This window comes from Nannobrachium achirus (genome assembly GCF_963921795.1).
Source record: "Nannobrachium achirus genome assembly, chromosome: 2".
In the NCBI taxonomy this organism is placed as follows: domain Eukaryota; kingdom Metazoa; phylum Chordata; class Actinopteri; order Myctophiformes; family Myctophidae; genus Nannobrachium; species Nannobrachium achirus.
Genome location: NC_137811.1, coordinates 7,646,174 through 7,668,740, shown reverse-complemented (window position 1 = coordinate 7,668,740; position 22,567 = coordinate 7,646,174). Strand labels below are relative to the sequence as shown.

General features: G+C 44.7%; 1 protein-coding gene across 1 annotated transcript; it reads left to right on the top strand.

The window, feature by feature from the left end:
• Nucleotides 1-737: 737 nt before the first annotated feature.
• On the top strand, nucleotides 738-8,366 carry LOC308296171 (extracellular calcium-sensing receptor-like; the record flags this gene model as incomplete). Its single annotated transcript, XM_080739326.1, has 7 exons — nucleotides 738-998; nucleotides 3,210-3,479; nucleotides 4,130-4,318; nucleotides 5,150-5,425; nucleotides 6,876-7,103; nucleotides 7,223-7,346; nucleotides 7,453-8,366. The coding sequence occupies 7 exons, from the start codon at nucleotides 738-740 to the stop codon at nucleotides 8,364-8,366; spliced, it is 2,262 nt and encodes a 753-aa protein (XP_080595452.1).
• Nucleotides 8,367-22,567: the final 14,201 nt, after the last annotated feature.

The window sequence follows — 22,567 nt, the reverse complement described above, 5'->3', positions numbered from 1 at the left end:
TTGGTCCCTGGAACTAAATATTTTGAGATGGGGGTCCGTGGCCAAATAAATATCATTTTCAATATCGTTCGCAACTGGTAAAAAAACTAACCTAGCCCAACCCTACCCTAACATGAAAAGGTTTGAGAACCACTGACATAGTAGTCTCTCAAGAACAGACTAACTGAGCTCCAGTTAAGTGAAAAGGACCTTTTCTGTGACGATGGCTGGCCAGATTGCTGATATAGAAACATATATATATATATATATATATTTTTTTTAGAAACCTTAAGAAGGATTCAAAATACACTTATAGAATCCATTATAGGTCCAAATTCAAATTTTTACGATTTTTCAAAAAGCTTGCAACGCGGCACTCTGTGCCTCGCTGTGAGCTTGTATATCTGCTATTTTTCAATAGTTAAAGCATGCAATAATAATACACTATAATGTGTACCCGTTCTAAATGGGTGATAGTATTATTATTATTTGATTGATTTATTTTCAGAAAGAAACTGGAGATTAAACATGAACCCAAAAATATTATTGAACTCAAGTCTCCATGGCGTGAGTAATCAATATAAAAAGTAATTTTGTGGGTGAACTACTCCTTTAAACAAATAGATTAAATACAAAATAGACTTTTGTTTATCACAAAAAAGTTAAAACATATATCTGTTTTATATTTCTACAAAGGTAAATATTCAAGGTTTGTGTATGTTAGTTTCGACATAGATGAGTTCAGGTGGGCCCAGACCATGGCCTTTGCCGTTGCAGAGATCAACAGAAACCCCAGCCTGCTGCCCAACATCACTCTGGGGTACAGTCTCTACGACACCTGCTACACGGCTGGAGTTGCAATCCGTGCAGCGCTGTCACTGATCAGCGGGAGAGAGGAGCGCTTCACACTGCATGAGAATTGCGTCGGCTCTCCTCCCGTGATCGGAATTGTGGGCGATGTGGGGTCAGCAAATTCTCTGGCCATCTCTAGTGTGTTAGGTTTGTACAGAGTGCCCCTGGTAAGTTGCTTACTTCAACCCGCTTTTTTTACCATCACCTTTTAACGATGATGTGATTTTTATTGTTCATCATATCGTCGCTGTCGGGCAGAAACGGAGAGTAGGAGGAATTCTGAGGCTGCTCTCGTGGTCACATTATAATGTCTTTGTATTGGACTGACCTAGATTAGTCAAATAGTCAACTAATCGATCGAGGGAGTCCGATTGGACTACCAATCTATCAGCCTAATAATAAAAAAAAAAATAGGCTTAATTTGTTATATTAATTAACTAATAGTTGCCAAAAATAGGATATATATCATGATTTTTTGGGAGAAACCAAGCAGCTACTGTTTATGTTAAATCAAACATTAAGAACCCCCAACGGCCAAATGGAAGGATCCTCTTGTCTATTGCATTACATTTGTTATGTTAGGCAATCAGACTAATTCGATGGTTCGACTGTCCCATTTGTACCTGGGAGCTCGGGGACCTCCGGAGTCCTAGGCATGGACACTAACCATTCAGCTATGGAGAGAGACTGCAAAAGCACATACGTTACAGAGGCTCTTGGATGGCGATAGTATGTGTCCAAGGTGCTTAACTCTTATTCTGCCAGATGTTGTTATTTATTATTGGGTTTTGTGCCAGCAAAAGCACCTTACCTTTGCGATGATATAGACAAAGGTGTATTCATTTTTTTTTTGAAATTTTCTCTTAAAGAGGTGTGCCGTGGCTCTACCAGCAGTAGGGGGCAGCCTCATGCAAGAATTAATGTGAAAATGGTCTCAGATCGACTCTTGCTTGTCAAGGCTGTTCAAGGCTGATGAGTCGCTACAGAGCAATAGATCCAGAGAAAAACACATGGAAGAGTGTTGTGACTCCATTGATGTTAACGTCCAGTTGGATTTTAAGAGTACTTTTATGGGAGCTGTTTCAACGGTAGACACCCGCGCGACCCCTCATCAGGTTACAGACATCAAACCAAGGTACAAAAGAACGAGCCAAAGAACGTACAATTGGCATTGACGGGCCGTCAAAAATGGGGCGAACGGGAACGTTCAAAGCGTGGATAGAGTTAAAGGAGTGTGGATCACTAGCAGCCTTTAAAATTGCCCTGAAAAACCACTTACAGGCAGCAGCCGTTCGCAACTGGTAAAAAAACTAACCTAGCCCAACCCTACCCTCCCCTGCCCCTTCTTATACTTACTGTTTTGTTTAGACTTACTGTTTTTCTTTTTTTTGTTCTCTCATTTTCTTTTCTTTACATATCTACTGCATAGTACTGTGTTCTATTCGTCTGTCATTCAATGTTATATGAGATACTTTAATGGTTTCCTGTGGAAATAAGCTTACCGGTAGTCTTTTCATGGATCTCCTTTTAGTAGACCTTGTACCAGTGAACTGTACCGTCATGAAACTGTACCTTTTCCTATGCAAACTTCTAATAAAGTCTTCAATCAATCAATCAATTAAAGGAGTAGTTCACTCCCCAAAATTTGATCGCTGGCAGAACAGAGTCTACTACTGTTTTGTGTCATTTTCAGATAAGTGCCTATGCCCTGTGCTCCTGTCTGAGTGAGCGGAATCAGCACCCTGCCTTCTTTAGAACAGTCATAAGCAATACCATCCAGGTAAAAGTGTTACATGTTCCATACACTTGACAGATACTTACACTTCTGGTGAGTGTAATTGATATGACCTCTCATTTGCCTGTGTGTATTACTGCAGTCCCTGGAACAAAAACATTTGAGATGGGTGTCCGTGGCTAAATACTTATAATTTTGGGGGTCCTCGACATGAAAAAAGTTTGAACACCACTGTTCACTGATATACAGACGTGACATTTCAAAACTTCAGCATTTCCTGTACTTTTCCTGCATTTGTTTCTGGAAATACTTGTTTTCCCATGTTCTTTTCACTATTCAGCCTTGCTCTTTTGTTACTGAAAACAAAAGGCACTTTTCGACACTTGTTTTCATTGGAAAGGAGAATATGAACAGCATTTACATAACAACACATTTACAAATGCCCTCCTTTGTCCCTCTTCTAACAATCCCTTGAAAAGATCTTGCCAATGGCTTTGGAATGGCACATCAGTAACATCCATTTTTCTTGTCTTTCCTTTTCTTTTTCTTTTTTGAAAACTGTTAGGATTTAGAAGACATTTATAGAATTGGACCCAGTTCTTAATGGGCTTAGCACTCGTGCCTCCATGCTTTATCCATTCAGGTGCGAGCCATGCTCCAGATAATGAGAAGGTTCGGCTGGACGTGGGCAGGACTGGTGTATCACGACGATGCCTATGGCCGCGATGCGGCCCAGATGTTCCAGTCCGAGCTGGACCAGTCCGGTTGGGGTTGCCTGGCGTACGTGGAGCTCGTACCCTGGGACAGCGACCCGGCCGAACTCCGGAGGATTGTCTCTGTGGTGAAGAGATCCACGGCTCACGTGGTCGCTGTGTTTGTGTACGGGAGACGTCTGGTTAAACTCCTGGACGAGGTTGGATTTATGGTAGAATTTTAGTAACTCATAACTATAAGGAGGCTGACATTAGTTACAGTATTATTGTAGTAGTCTTAATAATAGCCAGTAAGACGGGCTACAGGGCGCGTGCAAATGGATGTGTGCACATGGACACTTTGGCATGTAAACCCTTCTGCTGAGCTGGTTGAGTCATCACTGTGATGTCAGAACAGGTCAGCTATATCCATATATGGAGTCCTTGAGGTCAGATGTAGAGGTATTGACCAGCTCCATATATGGAGATCTAGGTGATGATCCAGTCGTCTCCATGTATGGATATCCAGGGTTTGATGAGGTCAGTGTCATGATCTTCATATATGGAGATCCAGGTGATGATAGTCAGCAGTCTTGATTTGCAAATAAATTCTGTCATGGCCATATATGGAGCGGCCATACCGGTATATGGAGCGGCCATATATGGGCATTGCCAAATATGGACATTGCCAAATATGGGCTTAATATATGGGAATTCCCAGATATGGGCTTATTATTGATGACATCAGGGATCTCCATTTATGGGCATGGATATCCAGGTGATGATAGTCAGCAGTCTTGACGGTCAACAATGTGATACGGACGGACGTAAAAGTACAGAAAGCTGTTACAATCCACAGGTCATTGAGCAGAAAGTCTCGGGTCTCCAGTGGATAGCTGATATAAGCTTCATGGAGGTGCCAAAGCTCCTGACTCCTCGCTACATGACGTATGTGAGAGGCAGCCTGGGCCTTACATTCCGCCGTGGAGAGATACCAGGCCTCAGGGACTCCCTGTTGGAAATACATCCTGGAAAGGACCTCAACAACAGCCATGTCATAGTGAGTCAGTGAGGTTGTAAATCTGCTATTTTCGACAAGCAACCCACTGTACGGCAAAGTATAACTCGGGTTTATGTTGTACTGGGGAGCTGCTCTCACATTATTCCTTTTCTAGGCGAATATCACCAGCAGAGCGTGCAAGTAGGCTACTGTGTTCAGTGGTGTATCAGTCACGTATCTGTCTGTGTTTACGCCTGTAGCCAATCAGGGACCAGCTTTCTTGGTGATGTCACCATCAACAAGTGTGACCTGATAAATAAATAAACAAGGCGCGCTCTGCTGGTGCACAATTAGACCATACATGGCCACGAGTGCACAAGGAGCAAGTTGGCACCTCGACAGAGCGCAGTCTATTTAAATCTAATGTCTATTTTTTTAGAGTGGCTGTGCGTGTGTCTGTAGCCACTTTTCCTCAGCGTTTTGCCATAGCAATGTGTTTTCCTCAGTGTTTTGCCATAGCAATATGTGTGTGCGTAGCCATATTACATCACATTACATCACCAATTATCTGTAGCCACTATCTGTAGCCACTTTTCCTCAGCGTTTTGCCATAGCAATGTGTTTTCCTCAGCGTTTGCCATAGCAATATGTGTGTGTGTAGCCATCTTACATCACCAATTACATCCTAGACCTATATCCTAGTCTTTTTCCTCAGCGTTTTTCCATAGCAATGTGTGTGTGTGTAGCCTGTATTACATCACCAATTACCAATTGAAGACGTTATGCAAGCACGACCACCGCTCACTTCACATTGGGTGCGATTTTTTTTAAAGTTATGTTTATGTGTATTATGTCTATATGTTATGTCTATTATGTTCCTGTTTTCTTCAGGTGAGGCAGTTTTGGGAGCACTCATTTCAGTGTAAATTTGCACCCCTTCCACCAGAGTGGGTGGATGCAGGTGGAAGGGTGTGTACTGGACAAGAGGACCTGGCAACAGCAGAAACCACCCTGCTGGATGTGTCTAACCTCAGGGCAGAGTATAATGTTTACAAGGCTGTGTACGCTATGGCCCACGCCCTCCATGACATGTTGCAGTGTGTGCCAGGAAGAGGGCCTTTCCCTGGGCACAGCTGTGCCCGTTTGCAGGAAATACAGCCGTGGCAGGTGGGATATTAATAAACAGCTTACCAGAGTTTGTAGTTTGTAGCCTTTAATTATAGTTTATAAGTAGTGGTGATGGACAGGAAACAGGGAGAGAGAGATGGGGAGAGACATGCAGTACTGGTAACAGGACTCAACTTGTCAGGCTGCTTATGTGCCTATAGCAGGGGTTCCCAAACTTTTTGGGCTCAAGGCACCCCTAGAAATGTATCTTTCATTTGAGGCACCCCTACATTATATTCATAAGTTTAATTCCCAGCACCTTAATTTATAGCATATTTTAGTGATTATGTTGTAAGGAAAGTGTTGAGATAAGTGTTGAGACATTTCGGTTAGAACTGACTGAAAATAACGTATTTCAAGTTTAAAATGATTCTAAATATATATTTTTAAGTGTCCAAATAAATTCTAACAATATTATCAAATTATCTCGCGGCACCCCTGGACTGCTGTCACGGCACCCCAGGGTGCCCCGTCACCCACTTTGAAAACCCCTGGCCTATAGGTCCCTGGATCGATGGACCACAACCCAGGCCAATCATTTTCTGATTGATTGATTGATTGATTGATTGATTGATTGATTGATTGATTGCCTTGTGGCGTGAAGACCTTCCATCTGTGTTTGTGTGTGCGTCTGTCTGTGAGCAGTTTTTGCAAAACACTTTTTTTTCCTATTACTCCTACAGATTGTATCCAAACATCAAGCACACCGGTACACAGTATCTCTATAGTAGAGCCCTGCAGGTCCGTCAAGACCCGACAATGCGGGCCGGGCAAGGGCCGTTTCTGTGTTTATCCACACACACACACACACACACACACACACACACACACACACACACACACACACACACACACACACACACACACACACACACTCACACACACACCCCAAACATACAGTATATGGTCAGATAGATAGATAGATAGATAGATAGATAGATAGATAGATAGATAGATAGATCGCCTCCAAGCCTGCAGCTGCTAGTGGTCGTGTGACAACAGCACCACGTACATCAGAAGCCACACACACACAGTTGTTGAACGATGGACAGGCAGAAGATAAAGGAAAAGTTGGCTCGCGCAATGTTTTTACCTTAATTTCAAGGTTCCATGAACGCATCACCTGTCCACATGTAAACAGATATAAAATCATAACCGCGACCATCCTTGCTTTTGTTATGGTCCGTAGAAAAGGGCTTGTTTTGACCAAAAACGCGATCTGCAGATAGATTCCGAGATACATACATTTTCCTGAAGTTCATTACATTGTTGTGAATGGCAGATCGCATTTCCTGATGACGTTATCTTGTAATGGATTATGGGAATTTGAGTTTTTGCATCAGTCCCGGGTGCCGCAGAATGTGTTAATACATTAACTGTCCCTGTCTTTGTCACTTGTGTGTATGTTGTAGGTTTTTAAAATGGCACTTTGTTTATCACCCATTTCTAGCTTGTGTATTACCTGGAAAAGACCAACTTCACCACCTCCTTTGGTGATCAGGTATCTTTTGATGAGAACGGCGATGCCTTACCAATCTGTGACATCATGAACTGGGTGTGGCTCCCTGATGGAAGCGCAGAGGTTCACAATGTAGGTGTGTTCAAGAGATCGGCTTCCTCAGGGGAAGAACTGATCCTTGATGAAGACAGAATCTTCTGGAACTTTGAAACAAAACAGGTCACTTTGGCTTAACAGGTCACTTTGGCTTTTTTAAATCCCTGGATGCTGAGCTTATGACATGAATTGTAATAGTAAAGTGTGGGCTGAAGTTGATCATGTGTTATCATCCCCAGTAGCCCGTAAGGTCAGTGTGCAGTGAGAGCTGTTCCCCTGGAACCCGTCTGGCCAGAAGGAAAGGGGAACCTGTCTGCTGCTTTGACTGCATCACTTGTTCTGAAGGAGAGATCAGCAATCAGACTGGTAGGTTTACATTATGGGAACATAACCATGTTCCCATAAGTTGAAAAGGAAAAGGATCAAATTGGCTCGATACCTTGTCTATAATCTTCTCTTCTTTGTTGTTAAGACTCTACCGAGTGCACCGGCTGTCCAGAGGACTTCTGGTCCAGTCCCCAGCGTGACCAGTGTGTCCCTAAGAGCGTGGAGTTCCTCTCCTACCATGAGGCCCTGGGTATCTGCTTGACAACCATCGCGTTGCTTGGCACACTAATGTGTACCGTCGTCCTGGGAATCTTCGTCTATCTTCGAGACACGCCCATGGTGCGCGCCAACAACTCAGAACTCAGCTTCCAGCTGTTGCTCTCGCTCCATCTGTGTTTCCTGTGTTCTCTTCTGTTCATTGGACGTCCCAGACTCTGGACTTGTCAGCTGAGACATGCAGTGTTTGGGATCACGTTTGTACTCTGTGTGTCTTGTATCCTGGTAAAGACTATGGTGGTGTTGGCCGTGTTCAAGGCCTCCAAGCCTGGAGGAGCAGACATTATGAAGTTGTTCGGTGCTGCGCAGCAGAGAGGAACCGTCCTGGCTCTTACTTCCATTCAAGTAATAATCTGCACTTCCTGGCTTGTTTCTGCCACACCAACCCCTCATAAAAACACACAATACCTCAGAGATAAGATAGTCTATGAGTGTGATGTGGGATCAACTGTTGGTTTTGCAGTGTTACTGGGTTATATTGGTTTACTGGCACTTCTCAGTTTCGTCCTGGCATTCATGGCAAGGAATCTTCCCGACAACTTCAACGAAGCCAAGTTAATCACTTTCAGCATGTTGATCTTCTGCGCCGTGTGGATAGCCTTCATCCCAGCATATATCAGCTCCCCTGGGAAATATGCAGATGTAGTGGAGGTATTTGCTATTTTAGTATCTAGTTTGGGCCTTTTGGTGGTGCTGTTTGGACCAAAGTGTTATATAATGCTTTTGAAACCGGAGAAAAACACTAAGAAGTCCATCATGGGTCGTGGTGCCACGAGGACTTAGAAGAAGAAGAGGGGGCGGGGCTAAATTACACCAACTAATTATGGACAAGGAAACAAGTCAAATGACAACACCCACAAGTCTGTATGACAAACGGTTGACAAGTTATAGCCAAATAAAGTTTCGGCCAATCAGAAGAGGGGGCGGGGCTAAGTTAAACCAATTAAGCTGAAGGACTTTGAAACAAGTCAAATGGCATCACCGACATCACCGACATCACCGGCATCAAGTGTCTATGACAAACGGTTGACAAGATAAAGCCAAATAAAGTTTCGGCCAATCAGAAGAAACCAATTAAGCTGAAGGACTCTAAAACAAGCCCAATGACTTGGTTGATGAGATAAACCCAAGTCAAGTTTCGGCCAATCAGAAGAGGGGGCGGGGCTAAGTTAAACCAATTAAGCTGAAGGACTGTAAAACAAGCCCAATGACTCTCCCCACAAGTCTGTATGACAAACAGTTGATGAGATAAACCCATGTCAAGTTTCGGCCAATCAGAAGAGGGGGCAGGGCTAAGTTAAACCAATTAAGCCGAAGGACTCTAAAACAAGCCCAATGACTCCCCCCACAAGTCTGTACGACAAACGGTTGATGAGATAAACCCAAATAAAGTTTAGGCCAATCAGAAGAGGGGGCGGGGCTAAGTTAAACCAATTAAGCTGAAGGACTCTGAAACAAGTCAAATGACTCCACCCACAAGTCTGTACGACAAACGGTTGATGAGATAAACCCAAATAAAGTTTCGGCCAATCAGAAGAGGGGGTGGGGCTAAGTTAAACCAATTAAGGTGAAAGACTCTTAATCAAGTCAAATGACGCCACCCACAAGTTTCTACGACAAATGGTTGATGGGATATAGCCAAAAAGAGGAACAATCAAGTATCGACCAATCAGAAGAGGAGGTATTTCCTGTTTGGCGAAGGAAGTTAAGGTGTCTTTTGTATGCCGAGCGAATTTGAAGTTGATCCGATTAACCCCCTAGAAGTAGTTTGTTAAAGTGTGACGCGTGAAAACGGCCAAAATTACGCCAAAACGCCACAAATTAGTCAAAATGGCTCACTTCCTGTTTGCTTTTGGACATGGCGCCAAGAGACTTTTTTGTGAGTCCGGACATGATGCAGGTGTGTACCAATTTTCGTACTTGTGGGTGAAACAGCCCCACTATAGTGGAGCTGTTGCGTTGAAATTTTGTAGGGGGCTTTGTTGAGCCATTAGGCCACGACCCCTTTTGATTTGTTTTAAATACGAAATGTTTCGCCACTTGTGATGTGCATGCAAAATTTCGCAACAACAGATCTCAAGTGTGGAAACACTTTGAACAAGTAGATGACAAAACTATAAAATAAGATGCAGGATCTGCAATCTGACTATGACCTACCACTCCACAACGAGCAACTGCTGATGTCAGATCACTTGATAAAAGTAAGTTGGCTTAAGTCCCTTAATTATGTCTAGTTTAGTTTAGTTTAGTTTATTAGCACATTATAAAAAATAGAACAATACATATTGAGGATACAAAATACTGTGCAAGGAGAGGAAGAAGCCAAAATTATTTAGAATCCTTTCCTTAATGAAAGAGGTCATTCATTTAACAAATACAAGTTCACTAGGAACAAATACAATATACAAGTTATGTCAGAGCAGCTGTGCAATAAAGAAGTAAAAACACAGAAACTCCACAAAAAACAGAAAAAGACAAAAACAAAAACAAAAAACACATTTGGTGAGATAACACATCAGTAGATAAAATCATGTGGACTTACAGTAAAGAAATAAGATATTGTTTCATACGTTTCTTAAATATTGACAAGGATAGAGATGACTTAAGTGATGTATCTAGAGAGCTCCACAACTGAGGGCCTCTAAATGTAATAAATAATTGATGTTTTGTGGTATAACAAAGAGGTCGATCAAAATCATCTCTATTCCTTGTAAGGGGAATGTCCATACTCCCTTTCTTATTAAACAGTCAAAAGCGACGCGGACGCTCAGGTTTTGAGCTTGCAGATCGGCAAATAAACCTATGCCATCAACACGTAACAGCACTAGAGTTGTGTTTTAAGGTCTTCTTTTCTCTTTCTCCCCGACGAGTGACAGGGTCTGTTTTGGAAAATTCAATTGCTGTTGTCTCTCTGTCAGCGCAGCGTCTCGTGGACTGATACATGCATGGATGTTACACAGATATTGGTGTCGGGCAGAGCCTTCAGAAATCTGTGACTGGCTGACCGCATCGCCTAGTTACATGGGTGTTACACAGACATCGGCGTCCGGGGCTTTAGCTTTTGGTGTGACGCGAAGGGTTGGTTTTCTTTAAAAAGCTAAGTGAATAAACTTTACACCTGCTATAAGCCTACTTATTTTAGTATTTTGTTATTTAATTAGCCTTATATTATTTTGTTACTGTATTTATTTTAGAGATATTATTTTGTTGTTGTTATTGCTGTATTATTCTGACTATTCTTATAAGGCCATGATAATAAACCTTGGCTTAAATAATGAATGAGTTATCTATTAAAACAAGAACGTCAAGTCAAGAAGATGCTATTTAAATGAGTGTTTCACTTCTGTTGTGTGTAAGCCATTGTAAAAGTAAAAAAAAAAAAGCAAAGAAAAAAAACAAGGCCATTGGACTACCATTCGATCAACAAATCATCAAAAAATCATAGAAGACTATACAAATCCTTAGTCGGGGACAGCCCTAATATATATAAAGGATAAAATAAATAAAATGTCCATATACAGCATGGGCATTCCCAGATGATGCCCTGTTAGGGTACCCCCTTATGCCCATATATGCCCTTATGCCCATATATGGAGATCCCCAGGCATCAAACCCAGGCCCTAACTCGCCAAGACCCTGCTTGGCTTAATGACTTTACTAATTAACATACGATGTATGCCCATATATATATATATATATATATATATATATATATATATATATATATATATATATATATATATATATATGTCATATATGTCACAGTAAGTTTGAGATTCAGTTAGATTGAGAACAGGAGCGCTCGTTTTTGTGCACAATGTGGAGCAGGCGCCGCCTCCTTCGGGGAACTAGGAATAATTTGACTGAGGTTAGGGTTAGGATTAGGGTTAGGTTTAGGCATAGTTTTACTGAGGTTAGGTTTAGGGTTAGGGTTAGGTTTAGGGTTAGGGGTTAGGGTTAGGTTTAGGGTAAGGTTTAGGTTTAGGGTTAGGTGTTAGGGTTAGGTTTAGGCTAAGGTTTAGGGTTAGGTTTAGGGTTAGGGGTTAGGGTTAGGTTTAGGGTAAGGTTTAGGGTTAGGGTTAGGTTTAGGTTTAGGTGTGAGTAATCAATGGAAAGAAAGTCATTTGGGGGGTGAACTACTCCTTTAACATCACCAGATGCTAACAGAGCTGAGTAATTTGTAGGGATGTTGTGCTATCTTTCTTGGCTGTAATAACTATGGGGACTACAATTAGTTAGGAACCAAATGATAGGAACCAAATGAAACCTCAACCCTCATCATGGGTGTAACTCAGAGAGAACTATTAAATGGTCCCATAGACTCCCATTTGAACATGCACATACATACCCATGATGAGGGTCCATTTGGTTCCTAACTTCCTAACTAAATACAACAGCCCTGACAATATATCTCTGCGTTAGATTGGCACTACAGCTTGTGTGTTGTACTGGCAAGTGTGTTGTGGACCAGTGTGTTGTGTTGTGGGGGGAGAGAGAGAGAGAGAGAGAGAGAGAGAGAGAGAGAGAGAGAGAGAGAATGCACAAAATAATAACAATAAAAACAAAGTTCGACCAGCTTAAACTTTGTGTAGTCTACTCCACATTTAGATATTTCAATTGTGAATCAAGGTTCAATGTTCTGTACTGCTCTTTAACAATCTCATGTACGGAGTCTGGAGTGTGTGGAAATTAAACTCATAAGTAATTCTGCAGTCACATTTTGACAGAAAAGCGTTCACACACACACAAGAGGAAAACTAAAATTAAAAGAGGATGCTGTGCCTACCCTCTTCACGTACCGCCCTGTGCCCAAGAGGAGGAAGCCCCCGATGCAAAGAGGCAACCCTGAACCATCTCCTCCTGTCCATGTAGCGACTGGCGACCACACATGTTAAAATGAACTTTAGTATGAATATGTGTCAAGTCATAATGTAGTTAATATTTCAATTTTCAGAGACTGTCTACTCCCCCTGTAACACTAACAATGCCATGTCATCATTCCAGACACGGAGGGAGAAAGTGAGGCAAGGCAGAGAAGGGAAAGAGAGGATATGGAGAATGAGAGTGGCATGCCAGGGGCCACTGAGAGTGAGCCAGGCAAGACACTGCAATCTGTGAGATAGAGAGGGGCTTACCAGAGCCAGCAGTTGTCGTGGAGCCTCCAATGGTGCCAATAGCCAGTGACCAATGGCTGCTCACTGCTCCTAGTTGTAATGGGTAAGATGTAGAGACAAAATTGCATGTATGTGCAAAATGTACTGGGACAAACTCCCTGAGGTGTGGGTCCTATTATGATTATTAATGCCTACATTGTAGGCCTACAGGAGAGGATCTGGCAGCAGAAAGGAGCCAAGGAAGAGGAGTCCCTCCTTTACGAGAGAGGAGCTGCAAGACCTCACCCCTGATGAGGAGAAGGTCCTCTCAATGGTCACCTGAAAAACATCAATGGCCACTGATGAGGAGAGGCTGCAGGAGCTGAGAAACGTCAATGGTCACCTGAGAAACATCAATGGTCACCTGGTCCGCACAAATCAGCTTTTAAGTGAAATAGTAATCTTGCAGAAGAGGAAGGTGGACATGGAGGAGAAAAGGCTGCTCCTGGCCTATATGATTATTAATGTCTAAATTGTAGGCCTACAGGAGAGGATCTGGCAGCCGAAAAGGAGCCAAGGAAGAGGAGTCCCTCCTTTACGAGATAAGTGCTGGGAATCCTGCTAGAGGAGGTCCAGCAAGCACCAACATCACCAATGACCTGGGAGGAAGTCCAACCTCTGGAAATCCATTACCCAGTAAATGGCCCCCTCCAGTCCCTGCCTGCGGGACTACACATCCGTTCGCAAGAAGTAGCAGGACTGGTGTTGCGATGTAAAAAAAAAAAGGAGCTGGAGCCTTCAACTCCGACATCCTTATCTGATTCTCCAGTGTATTATGTGGAGCCTCCCCCCAGCCCTCTTCCTCCTCCTGCTTGGGAGGAAGAGGATGAAGAGCAGGAGGCCATCCTAACCATAGAATCGGAGGAATTTCACGCCATTATTTTGAACTTACAGTTCCTCGTATATCTGTTGGATCGGGAAAAAGGCTCCCCAGGAAGCGTGTGTCTAATGATGTGACCCCCCCCCCCCCCAAATGTAAAAGATCCGAAATAAGAAAAGAAGCCAGGGCCACTGGTGGTGGTCCAGCCACAAAAACTACCCTCACCCCAGATGAGGAGAAGGTCCTCTCAATCCTGAGCAAGGTAGCAGTGGAAGGGGGTATAGACTTGTCGTGGGGGGAGGGTCTCTTCCCTCCTGCACAAGGCTCCAGGGCCCCCACTGGAGCAGTGGCACCACCATCAGGCTCCATGGAAGCGGCACCACCACCAGCATTACCAGGCTCCACCATCAGTGACACCCCACCAAGACTCACAATAGGCCGTGGCCGGAATCGAGCAGGCCGACCCATGCGGGGGCGGGCTACCACCATTGGTGGTGCAGGGCACCACCAATGGCCACCAATGGTGGTGCCCTGCACCTGTTCTGAGGCCCTAGTTGCCACTGATGAGGAGAGGCTGCGGGAGCTGAGAAACATCAATGGTCACCTGAGAAACATCAATGGTCACCTGGTCCGCACAAATCAGCTTTTAAGTGAAATGGTCATCTTGCAGAGGAGGAAAGTGGACATGGAGGAGAAAAGGCTGTCACGGTGTGTTGGCAGCCGCGACACCGATCCTACTGCAACAACATGCACAACATCATAGCCGGCTGCCCACCACTAGGGAGGAGGTGCGACAAGTCCACCAGGGCTTCTATGATATTGCAGGGAGCCCTCAGGTGATGGGTGTTGTGGATAGGGAGGGACAGCCCTCCCCTCGGGACGGACGCCTTGGCCCGTAGTTGGCCTCAAGGCCTACTATATGCCCTCCCCTCGTACAGAGAGTGTGGGAGAAGGAAGTTCTGTTTCTGTTGATAGTCCCTCTCTGGCCTCACAGGATTTGGTTTTCGGACATCCCACTGCTGGTCTGTAGGGAACTGTGAGTTGAGTTGAGTTGAGGGGAGAAGAGAACCAGACAGACCCACTCCTGTGTGGGTCACGGGTGAACCTGCTTTCCTTGCAGGACCAGTTGGATCGGAGAAGGATTTCTCAACCCTTAGGGATCGGTCCCCACTCTTTCTGTGGACTGTAGTAACCTGGTGGCACTCTTCCTGAAGGGCGCCTGGAGTCTCAGGGCTCGAGTTAAGGCCCCGCCAGTTCCACCCTGGGGCCTGGGGCTGATCCTGGAGACTCTGCAACAAGCCCTATTTAAACCTATTGTGTTGGTGAGCTTGAAGTGGCTGTCACTCAAGACAGCGTTCTTGTCTGCATTCTTATCAGCAAAGATAATCGTAAATAATTCTCACCAAAAATTCTCTCGGAGACAAACCTCAATCAGGTGATTGAGCTCCGTCCTTACAGATGACTTAGTGCGGAGAAAGGATCGGTCCCTTCTCTGACCTGTTAGAGCACTACTAGAGACATGCATCAGGGCTACACGTGCCCACAGTTACAGATCAACTCGTTCTGTGCTTTAAGCAGGAGTGCTTGGGTAACTGTCAAAGGCGAGACTGTACCACTGCAGGCATACAAGCAGGCAGGGATGCCAGTGCCATCTGGAGTGCGGGGCTGCGGGCACACTCCAACCGCGAACGTAAGTTCACTGTTTATGTTCGGTACGAGCAGCACGATGAAGACGGGCCTGTTAGTGTTCGTGTTCAGTTTGAGCGGCGCGATGGAGACGGGACTGTGGAAAAGCTGGGGGCCACTGTGCCAACTAGGCGGGGGGGGGGGAGAAAGAGAGAGGGGAGAGAGAGGGGAGAGAGAAAGAGAGAGAAAAGGAGAGAAAGAGAGAGGAAAAAGAGGGAAAGAGAGAGTGAAAAGAAACATACAGCTATTTAAAGCCATTCTGTAGCCATTTCTGTTTGATGTCTGTACGATTTAGTCACCTTTGGTGTTTTGGATGTGCGACAGACAGGATTCGAACTGCCGGCCCTTTTTTGCCCTATACTTCCTGAAACTGATGCAATAGGGGAGTGTCATAGTGACATAGATGCCCTTATTTGGATAGAGTCGCAATGGGGAAGTCAAAAAACAAGAGCCTTTCATTCATTCAAGTTAAAACTTGTCATTAATCTATTCAAGTGTACGCTTATTTGCCAAATACATCGATACAGTACATATAACGCCATATTAACCTATTTTGCTGTTTGCTGCAGTGAATGCAGGAGAGCGATAACAAGCACTTAATAACAATCTATAAATCAATTGATCTGACAGAAACAGCAATGCTAGCCTACATCAGCTAAAACTGTACAAGAACCCAGAATTTTTTACCAGTGGTTTTTAATGTGTGCTTGGTTGGCTATTTTTCCCTTTCTGAATAACAATGGCCTGGCTTGATAATAGGCCTATCAATGCCAAGCTAGTGTTTCACTAGTTGATTAATTCTATTATTTTATGTAAGCTATTTCTATGGACCAGAGACTGCTAATAAAGATTGCATTAAATTGAATCTGCTACTTGAACTTATTGAAGTGTCACAAGAACAATGTATGTTATGGTTATGAATCACCATCATGCCTTTATTACAGGCATCAGTAGAAAAGAAGAAGAGAAACATGTCAAAGATTTGTTTTGTATTGTATTAGGGAAAACACAATCAAGACTTCAGGTGCAACTCAAGCAGTGAAATGTAAACAATAACGGACATGAATAACACTGAATGAATAAAATTAAGTTACACTCTAACTGCAAAGTTCAAACTTTACAGTCATTATTGCACAAACCTGTGGCAAAATACAATCAAGACTTCAAGGTGCAAGCAGTAAAATGTATACAAGAATACTGTAATAACATTAGAATAAAAAAAGATAAAAAAGTTACTCTGAAAACAGCACTTCTACAACAGTGTCAAGTCTATACATAGCAGCGGTGGTCTCCCCAGGGCTCTATACTAGATGTACAAACTGCAGTCAGTGTATTGTAAACAAAGTGTAAAAAAGAAAATAGCACAACATATTACTAAACTGCACTCAGGGTATTGTAAACAAAGTGCAAAAAACAACACACTCAAAAAAAGATAATGGCACAACATATACATAGACCTAACCCTATAAAATAGCACATTGTGAGCTTTTAGATCTGCCATTTTCACAGAATGTTCACCCCAGAATATGAACCGTTTTTGTGTGGAATAGGGGACACTTATTGTCTCCACCAGCCGAAGGCTGAGGGAGAGTATGTTTTCCCCTCCGTCCGTCCGTCCGTCCGTCCGTGCGTCCGTCCGTGCGTCCGTCCGTGCGTGCGTCCTCGCAGTTTGTGAACAGCTAATCTCAGTCACCGTTGGCCCGATCGCTGCCAAACTGAGCACACACACTCCCTGGATGCCAATCTAGAACCTCTGCCCCACATTTTTCAAATCAGCCTCATGGTGGCGCTATAACAGGCCGATTTGTGTGGCCTGGTTGTTACCAGCTAATCTCCGGCGCCGTTGGCCCGATCGCTGCCAAACTGAGCACACACACTCCCTGGATGCTAATTCAGAACCTCTGCCCCACATTTTTTAAATCAACCTCATGGTGGCGCTATAACAGGCCGATTTGTGTGGCCTGGTGGAGACCTGTGCTCGGAAGAGCACTGCTTCTAGTTTGCCTTGTTTTGCCCTCATTTCCGCCAACCACTCATCTCTGGATAGTGTCTCTGTCTCTGGGCAATACAATGTTCCCCGGTACGAGCTGTGCCCAGTGTCAGTAGTGCGGAACTGACCACACTTTTTACATCTGTTGCCTGGCACGGTACGCTTATATGGCCTCTTTGGAACAGCGGCAGGTGCAGCAGTTTGTGTGTCAGTGCCCTGTACGACTGGCACGGAAACCACTGGTACACCTAAAGATGGTCCTGTTGGGGCGAGGATCTGAGGCGCCACGATGACTCTGGGTGGTGGGATCATCTGAGGTGCCACGATGACTCTGGGTGTGATGAGCTGAGGCACAAACACTGTGAGTCCCTGAGGCGCCACCGGTCCAGGAGCGACAAACTGGGGCGCCAACAGTCCTGAGGTGACAACCTGGGTAGCCACTGGTCCTGGTGCGACAACCTGGGGCGTTGGTCCAGGGGCATACAACCTCTTTGGCAGTAGCCCCTTTGGCTGGATGGGACGTGGGTGCCGAGTTCTCCGGTTCGCCTGACCTGCTGTGTCCTCTGGCAGATGGTACCGATGCTCCGGTAGCACTGGCCTCGGTTGTGTAACAGGGAGCACTCTCGCCTCCCGCAGAGGCTCACTTGACACAGAGATCGCCGGAGGTAATGCAGATGCAGTAACTTGAAGCAACACTGCAGTTTCCTGCTTCTTCGCCTTTGCATTGTACCAGTTTTTAATGGTGCACTGGTTCAGATCCACCAACTGCAACTCCGTCTCAGCCATCACCCTTTGGTTGGACACGACCATGTGCCTAATGTTGCGATACACTCCCAGTATTACAGCCCACCGTGAGGTAGTCACGTTGTTGTCCTCACTGGGCTTGTGTGGAGAAAGCAGAGACGATTTATGATGTCCTCCACCAGCCGACAGCATTCAGGTTTCTGGGCAGGGCCTCCACCAGGGCCTAGCACAGAGCGGGTGGTGATCTCCACATTAGGCACGGTTGATTTTTTCCTTCTGTATCTTCCGCTCGCTTTTGTCTGCTCCCTTGCTGCATACGGCACCCTGCGCTTGACAAAGTCATCGAGTTTCTTCCACAGGTCAATTATGTCCGTCTCCTGCTGAGGAGTGAGATGCAGGGGGGTCTGAGTCTGACTCCCAAGTCCCACCAGGTACCCCGCAAGTTGGTCCACAGCCTGGATTCCATGGGCATCTGCAACAACCGCCTATTAAAAAAAAGGGGGGGGGATTAAAATAAAACTCTCATTGACCATTAATGACAGTTTTGTGGATTTAACGTGCACTGGTAATCAAAAACAGTGATTGCTAAAGTGGCTGTGAGTGGCTACCTTCTATATACACACCTTCACTGTCAGGTGAAAATAGCAGATCTACAAGCTCACAACACCTCGCATGGTGAGGCGTTGTGAGCTTGTATATTTGCCATTTTCACAGTTGTGTATGATGAAGTAGGAAAAAATTGACATGGATACAGGGTTTCTGGCCGACGGCAACAATATTCTAAAGTTGATTACACTTACCATATCATCATCTTCAGCTTCAGGGGAAGAAGTGGATGCATCCGAGGTCATTGCAGATGTGGCTGTAGGTAAAGTGTGTGTGTGGGGGGGGGGGGGGGGGGGTGGTGTCAGTAAATTCTTGCATTCTGAGCCAAAGTAAAATGTATTTTTTCACATCTCTGCATCACTACAGTACACCTAAGTGTTCAATATAAAAGAAAAAGTAAAAAAAAAAAATCAGACAAACCTGGTATGAATCGGTTCACATGTAGATGGAAAGATTCAATTGATGTAGAACCTCTGGCACATCTGTAGGTGGGTAGCCGCGCTCCTCCTCTTGTGAGCTCTCCCGTTTTGGTGTATAGAGGGGTCCTCTGGGGGTCCTCTGGGGGGTCCTGTAGGCTCTTGATGTGCTTTTTCTGGACCTGCCAGGTGCGCTCCATCCTCTCCCTGTCAAACAGAGGAACGCCAAGGGAGTCGACTGCATGTTTTCTATCATCTTAGTGGTTTTCTCCACACCACGGGTCTTCCTCCGGCAATGGAGAGCCAGCTCCTTCCTGGACAGGTGCCTGTCCACAATGGCATCGGTAAGGGGAGACACACCCTGGGATTTAAGGACCTCCTTCTTGGCTTTGCGCAACAACGCCAGATCAACCGGATCCCACTCAAATATGCACGCCGACAGGCGTGACATAAAGAGTGGGTAAAGCTGGTGGGCATCCGTGGTGCATGGGACAGCCATGCGGCGCATGAAGTGCCATATATCCAGCCGTACCAGAAGGTCTGGCCACCCGGCAAATCGGATCTGCAGCTTGGTCTCCTCTGACTGCTCTGTACAGCAGCCACAGTCCACATACAACACTTCAGGGGGGTCCACACCGGCCTGCTGGTACCTCTTCACCAGTCCTTGTGCCATGTTGTCCAGGCCGCTTCCCTCATTTGCAGTCAGGACACTGATGAGTATCTCGCCATACTCGTTGGATACAGAGGTGAGCCAGTCCGCTGTTGCCTTGGCATGTCCTGACAGCTTCTTTGTGATCTGAAAAACACAAAAAGGAGTACCTCCCTGTTAAGATAAATCTTGACCAATCCACATAGTGTACATCAGCAACACATTTTGAAAAGAGACAGGACAAAATAAAATAAAAGGATTCTTAACCTTTTTGGTCGAGTCCAGTTTTAGAAATGTGCCAAATGTGGAGGTTATTCTGGCCTCAATCTCCCCCAGCCTCGTCAAAACATCCTGGCAGTAAACGGACATGAGCCACTTGGTCGACACAGGCACCGGAGGACACGCTGGAGGCTCTTGGATTGCAGCGGTCACTAAGCTCTCCTTCTTGAAGCGCACACACGCTGCAGTGTACTTCGCAACGCGATGCAGCCACTCCTCCGAATGACTCTTGTGCAGCTGCTTCAAGACCCGTGTTGGGCTGTTACCCAGACCCCTCTCCCGAAGCAGTCGGATCACCCAGATGTCACACGCATACCTGGTGGTCATAGACAAGATACATCAGTACAAATATTTTACATAATTTACGAGTTGGAGGCGGAAAAGAGACTACTCACTTTTGTGTGCAGATGACCCGGAACTCTGCTCTGTGAGACTCGTGCAGTTGTTGGAGGATAGCCTCATTCCAAGACACATAGCTGGCATTGCATTTGGAGTATTTCAGAGTCTCCCCCACCATGTAATAATACTGGTCGATATCCAGAACACGTCGTGCCGTCTTGTTGAGGCCTCCTCCCGTAAGCTGGATTTGCACGCCTTTATCGTCTCTGCAGTCATTGGTGCAGTGCAATTTCGGCTTCCACAACTTGTAGGGCATCCAGCAAAGCAGCATATGTGCGAAGAAATTGTCTGGAGTAGGAGGCTGGCCTGATTGTCTTGGCTGTGGTGGGTAGTACCACAGCTGTGTTGGGTAGCCATCCCTTAAAGTGACTCCTTTTGGTCCCTCCGTTAACAAGGCCTTTGAGATCCAGGAATGATCTTCTGGTGGCAAACCCTCTGCCCACTGCCTACACAGTTTAGGTCTTGCAGTGCCTGCAGTCCAATGACAAAAACAATGCATGAACACACTTTGCAATTGTAAAAGACAACGTTGATGCACTCCACACATTAGGAAATGTTCAAATTCCTTACCAGCACAGGAGCAGTTGCTACAGGACTGGGGACAGTCACTGAAGAATGAGCAACTGTCTGGGGTTCTGGAGTTGCTACGGGAGGCACTGAAGACTCGGTGTCCAGAGCCTGTAAAAGTGGGGCAAAGATATTCATATTTGTTAAGATTAATAACATTTACAACACAACCTTAATGTAGGAAAAACTGCAGAACTGACACCAGTGGCAGTCGGACTGACTTCACTGACTGTAGGCCTAGTGACAGTACTGGATTCAATGGTCTGTAATGTAAAGCATTCAGTTGGAACAAAACGTGTAGATAAAATGAACATTCGTGACAGTTGTGTGGGGTTCATGTGGGAATTGTAGTGGAAACGGTTGCCATTTGATCTCAATTTACCTCGGTTAATCTTCTGGCTGTGCTGGTATTTGGCTCTACAGTACCATGACCAGTAGAAGATTGTGGTCTTTCAAACTGAAACGCAATAAAGCAAAAGGCATCAGAGGACTATACTATTAAACCATCATTCAGTGTGAACAAATGCCAAACATTCAGTGTGTTACCTACCATTGAAGTCAGCAGCCGCTGGCCTCCAGCTGCGGCCTGCTGTCCTGTGACTGGCACCTGTGGACTCACCGCCGCAGGCACCGCAGCAACACTTGTTGTGGCTGGCTGTCCATGACAAGAGCAGATACAAATACACATTAGTACACTCACTGACAAACACACTCACAAACACACACACACCCCTTTTAGTATTGAACTAGTTACCTTGTGGAATCCAGCCCTCTTTATTCCTAGTGGGCCTTTCTTAAATGTGTTGTAGTGGTCACTGAAGCCAAAGGCATTGTATTGTTTAAGGTTGTGACTCCAACATGGCAAATTCCAGACAAAGAAAAAAATTCTATACTTTCAGACAGTGTATAATTGGAGACTATTATAACTGCTCCTAAACCAGCTTCTCCAGGCAGAATAACTTGGGCTCCAAACTCATATCTCACAATGGCTTTTTATTTTGCACCAATGTGTAGACAAGGTAAAAACTGTGAAAACATACACATATACATATTTTTAGCCATAATGAATTTACAAATAATACTCCAACAAACAATGCAATGACCAGTTAAACAATAAATGGCAATGCAAATAAGCATTTGCAATAAATCAAATAAATTACCTAGCCACCCATCATTGCTGGGACAGCTACAACTATTGTTGATGGAGTGGAAAATAAATAAAGTCATGGATGCCCCCTTTCCCCTCCCCAAGCCAAAACAAGTCTACAACTACAGGCCCACAAAAGCCACTTCTGACGGCAATAAGGCAAATTCAAGTCATGAAATTGGTTATAAACTAAATAAATAGCAGATACATGACTAGGGTTGGGACTCGTTAGGATTTTAACGATTCCGAGTCCTTAGCGATTCCCTCTTAACGATTCCGGTTCCTAACGGTTCTCTTAACGGTTCCAATATATATATTTTTTCATATTTTCTATCATCCATTATACAATTACATAATACACACAACTTAAACCATGGAAAATCAGCTTTATTAAATTACTGCACCCATTTCACTTGGCTTGAACACTGTTCGGTTAGGTAGTCTGGCTGTATGCATGAGTCCAACATGGTTTTTTTTTATGATTTTTTTTCCTAAATAAAACATGAACGATTGAGACCATTTAACAGT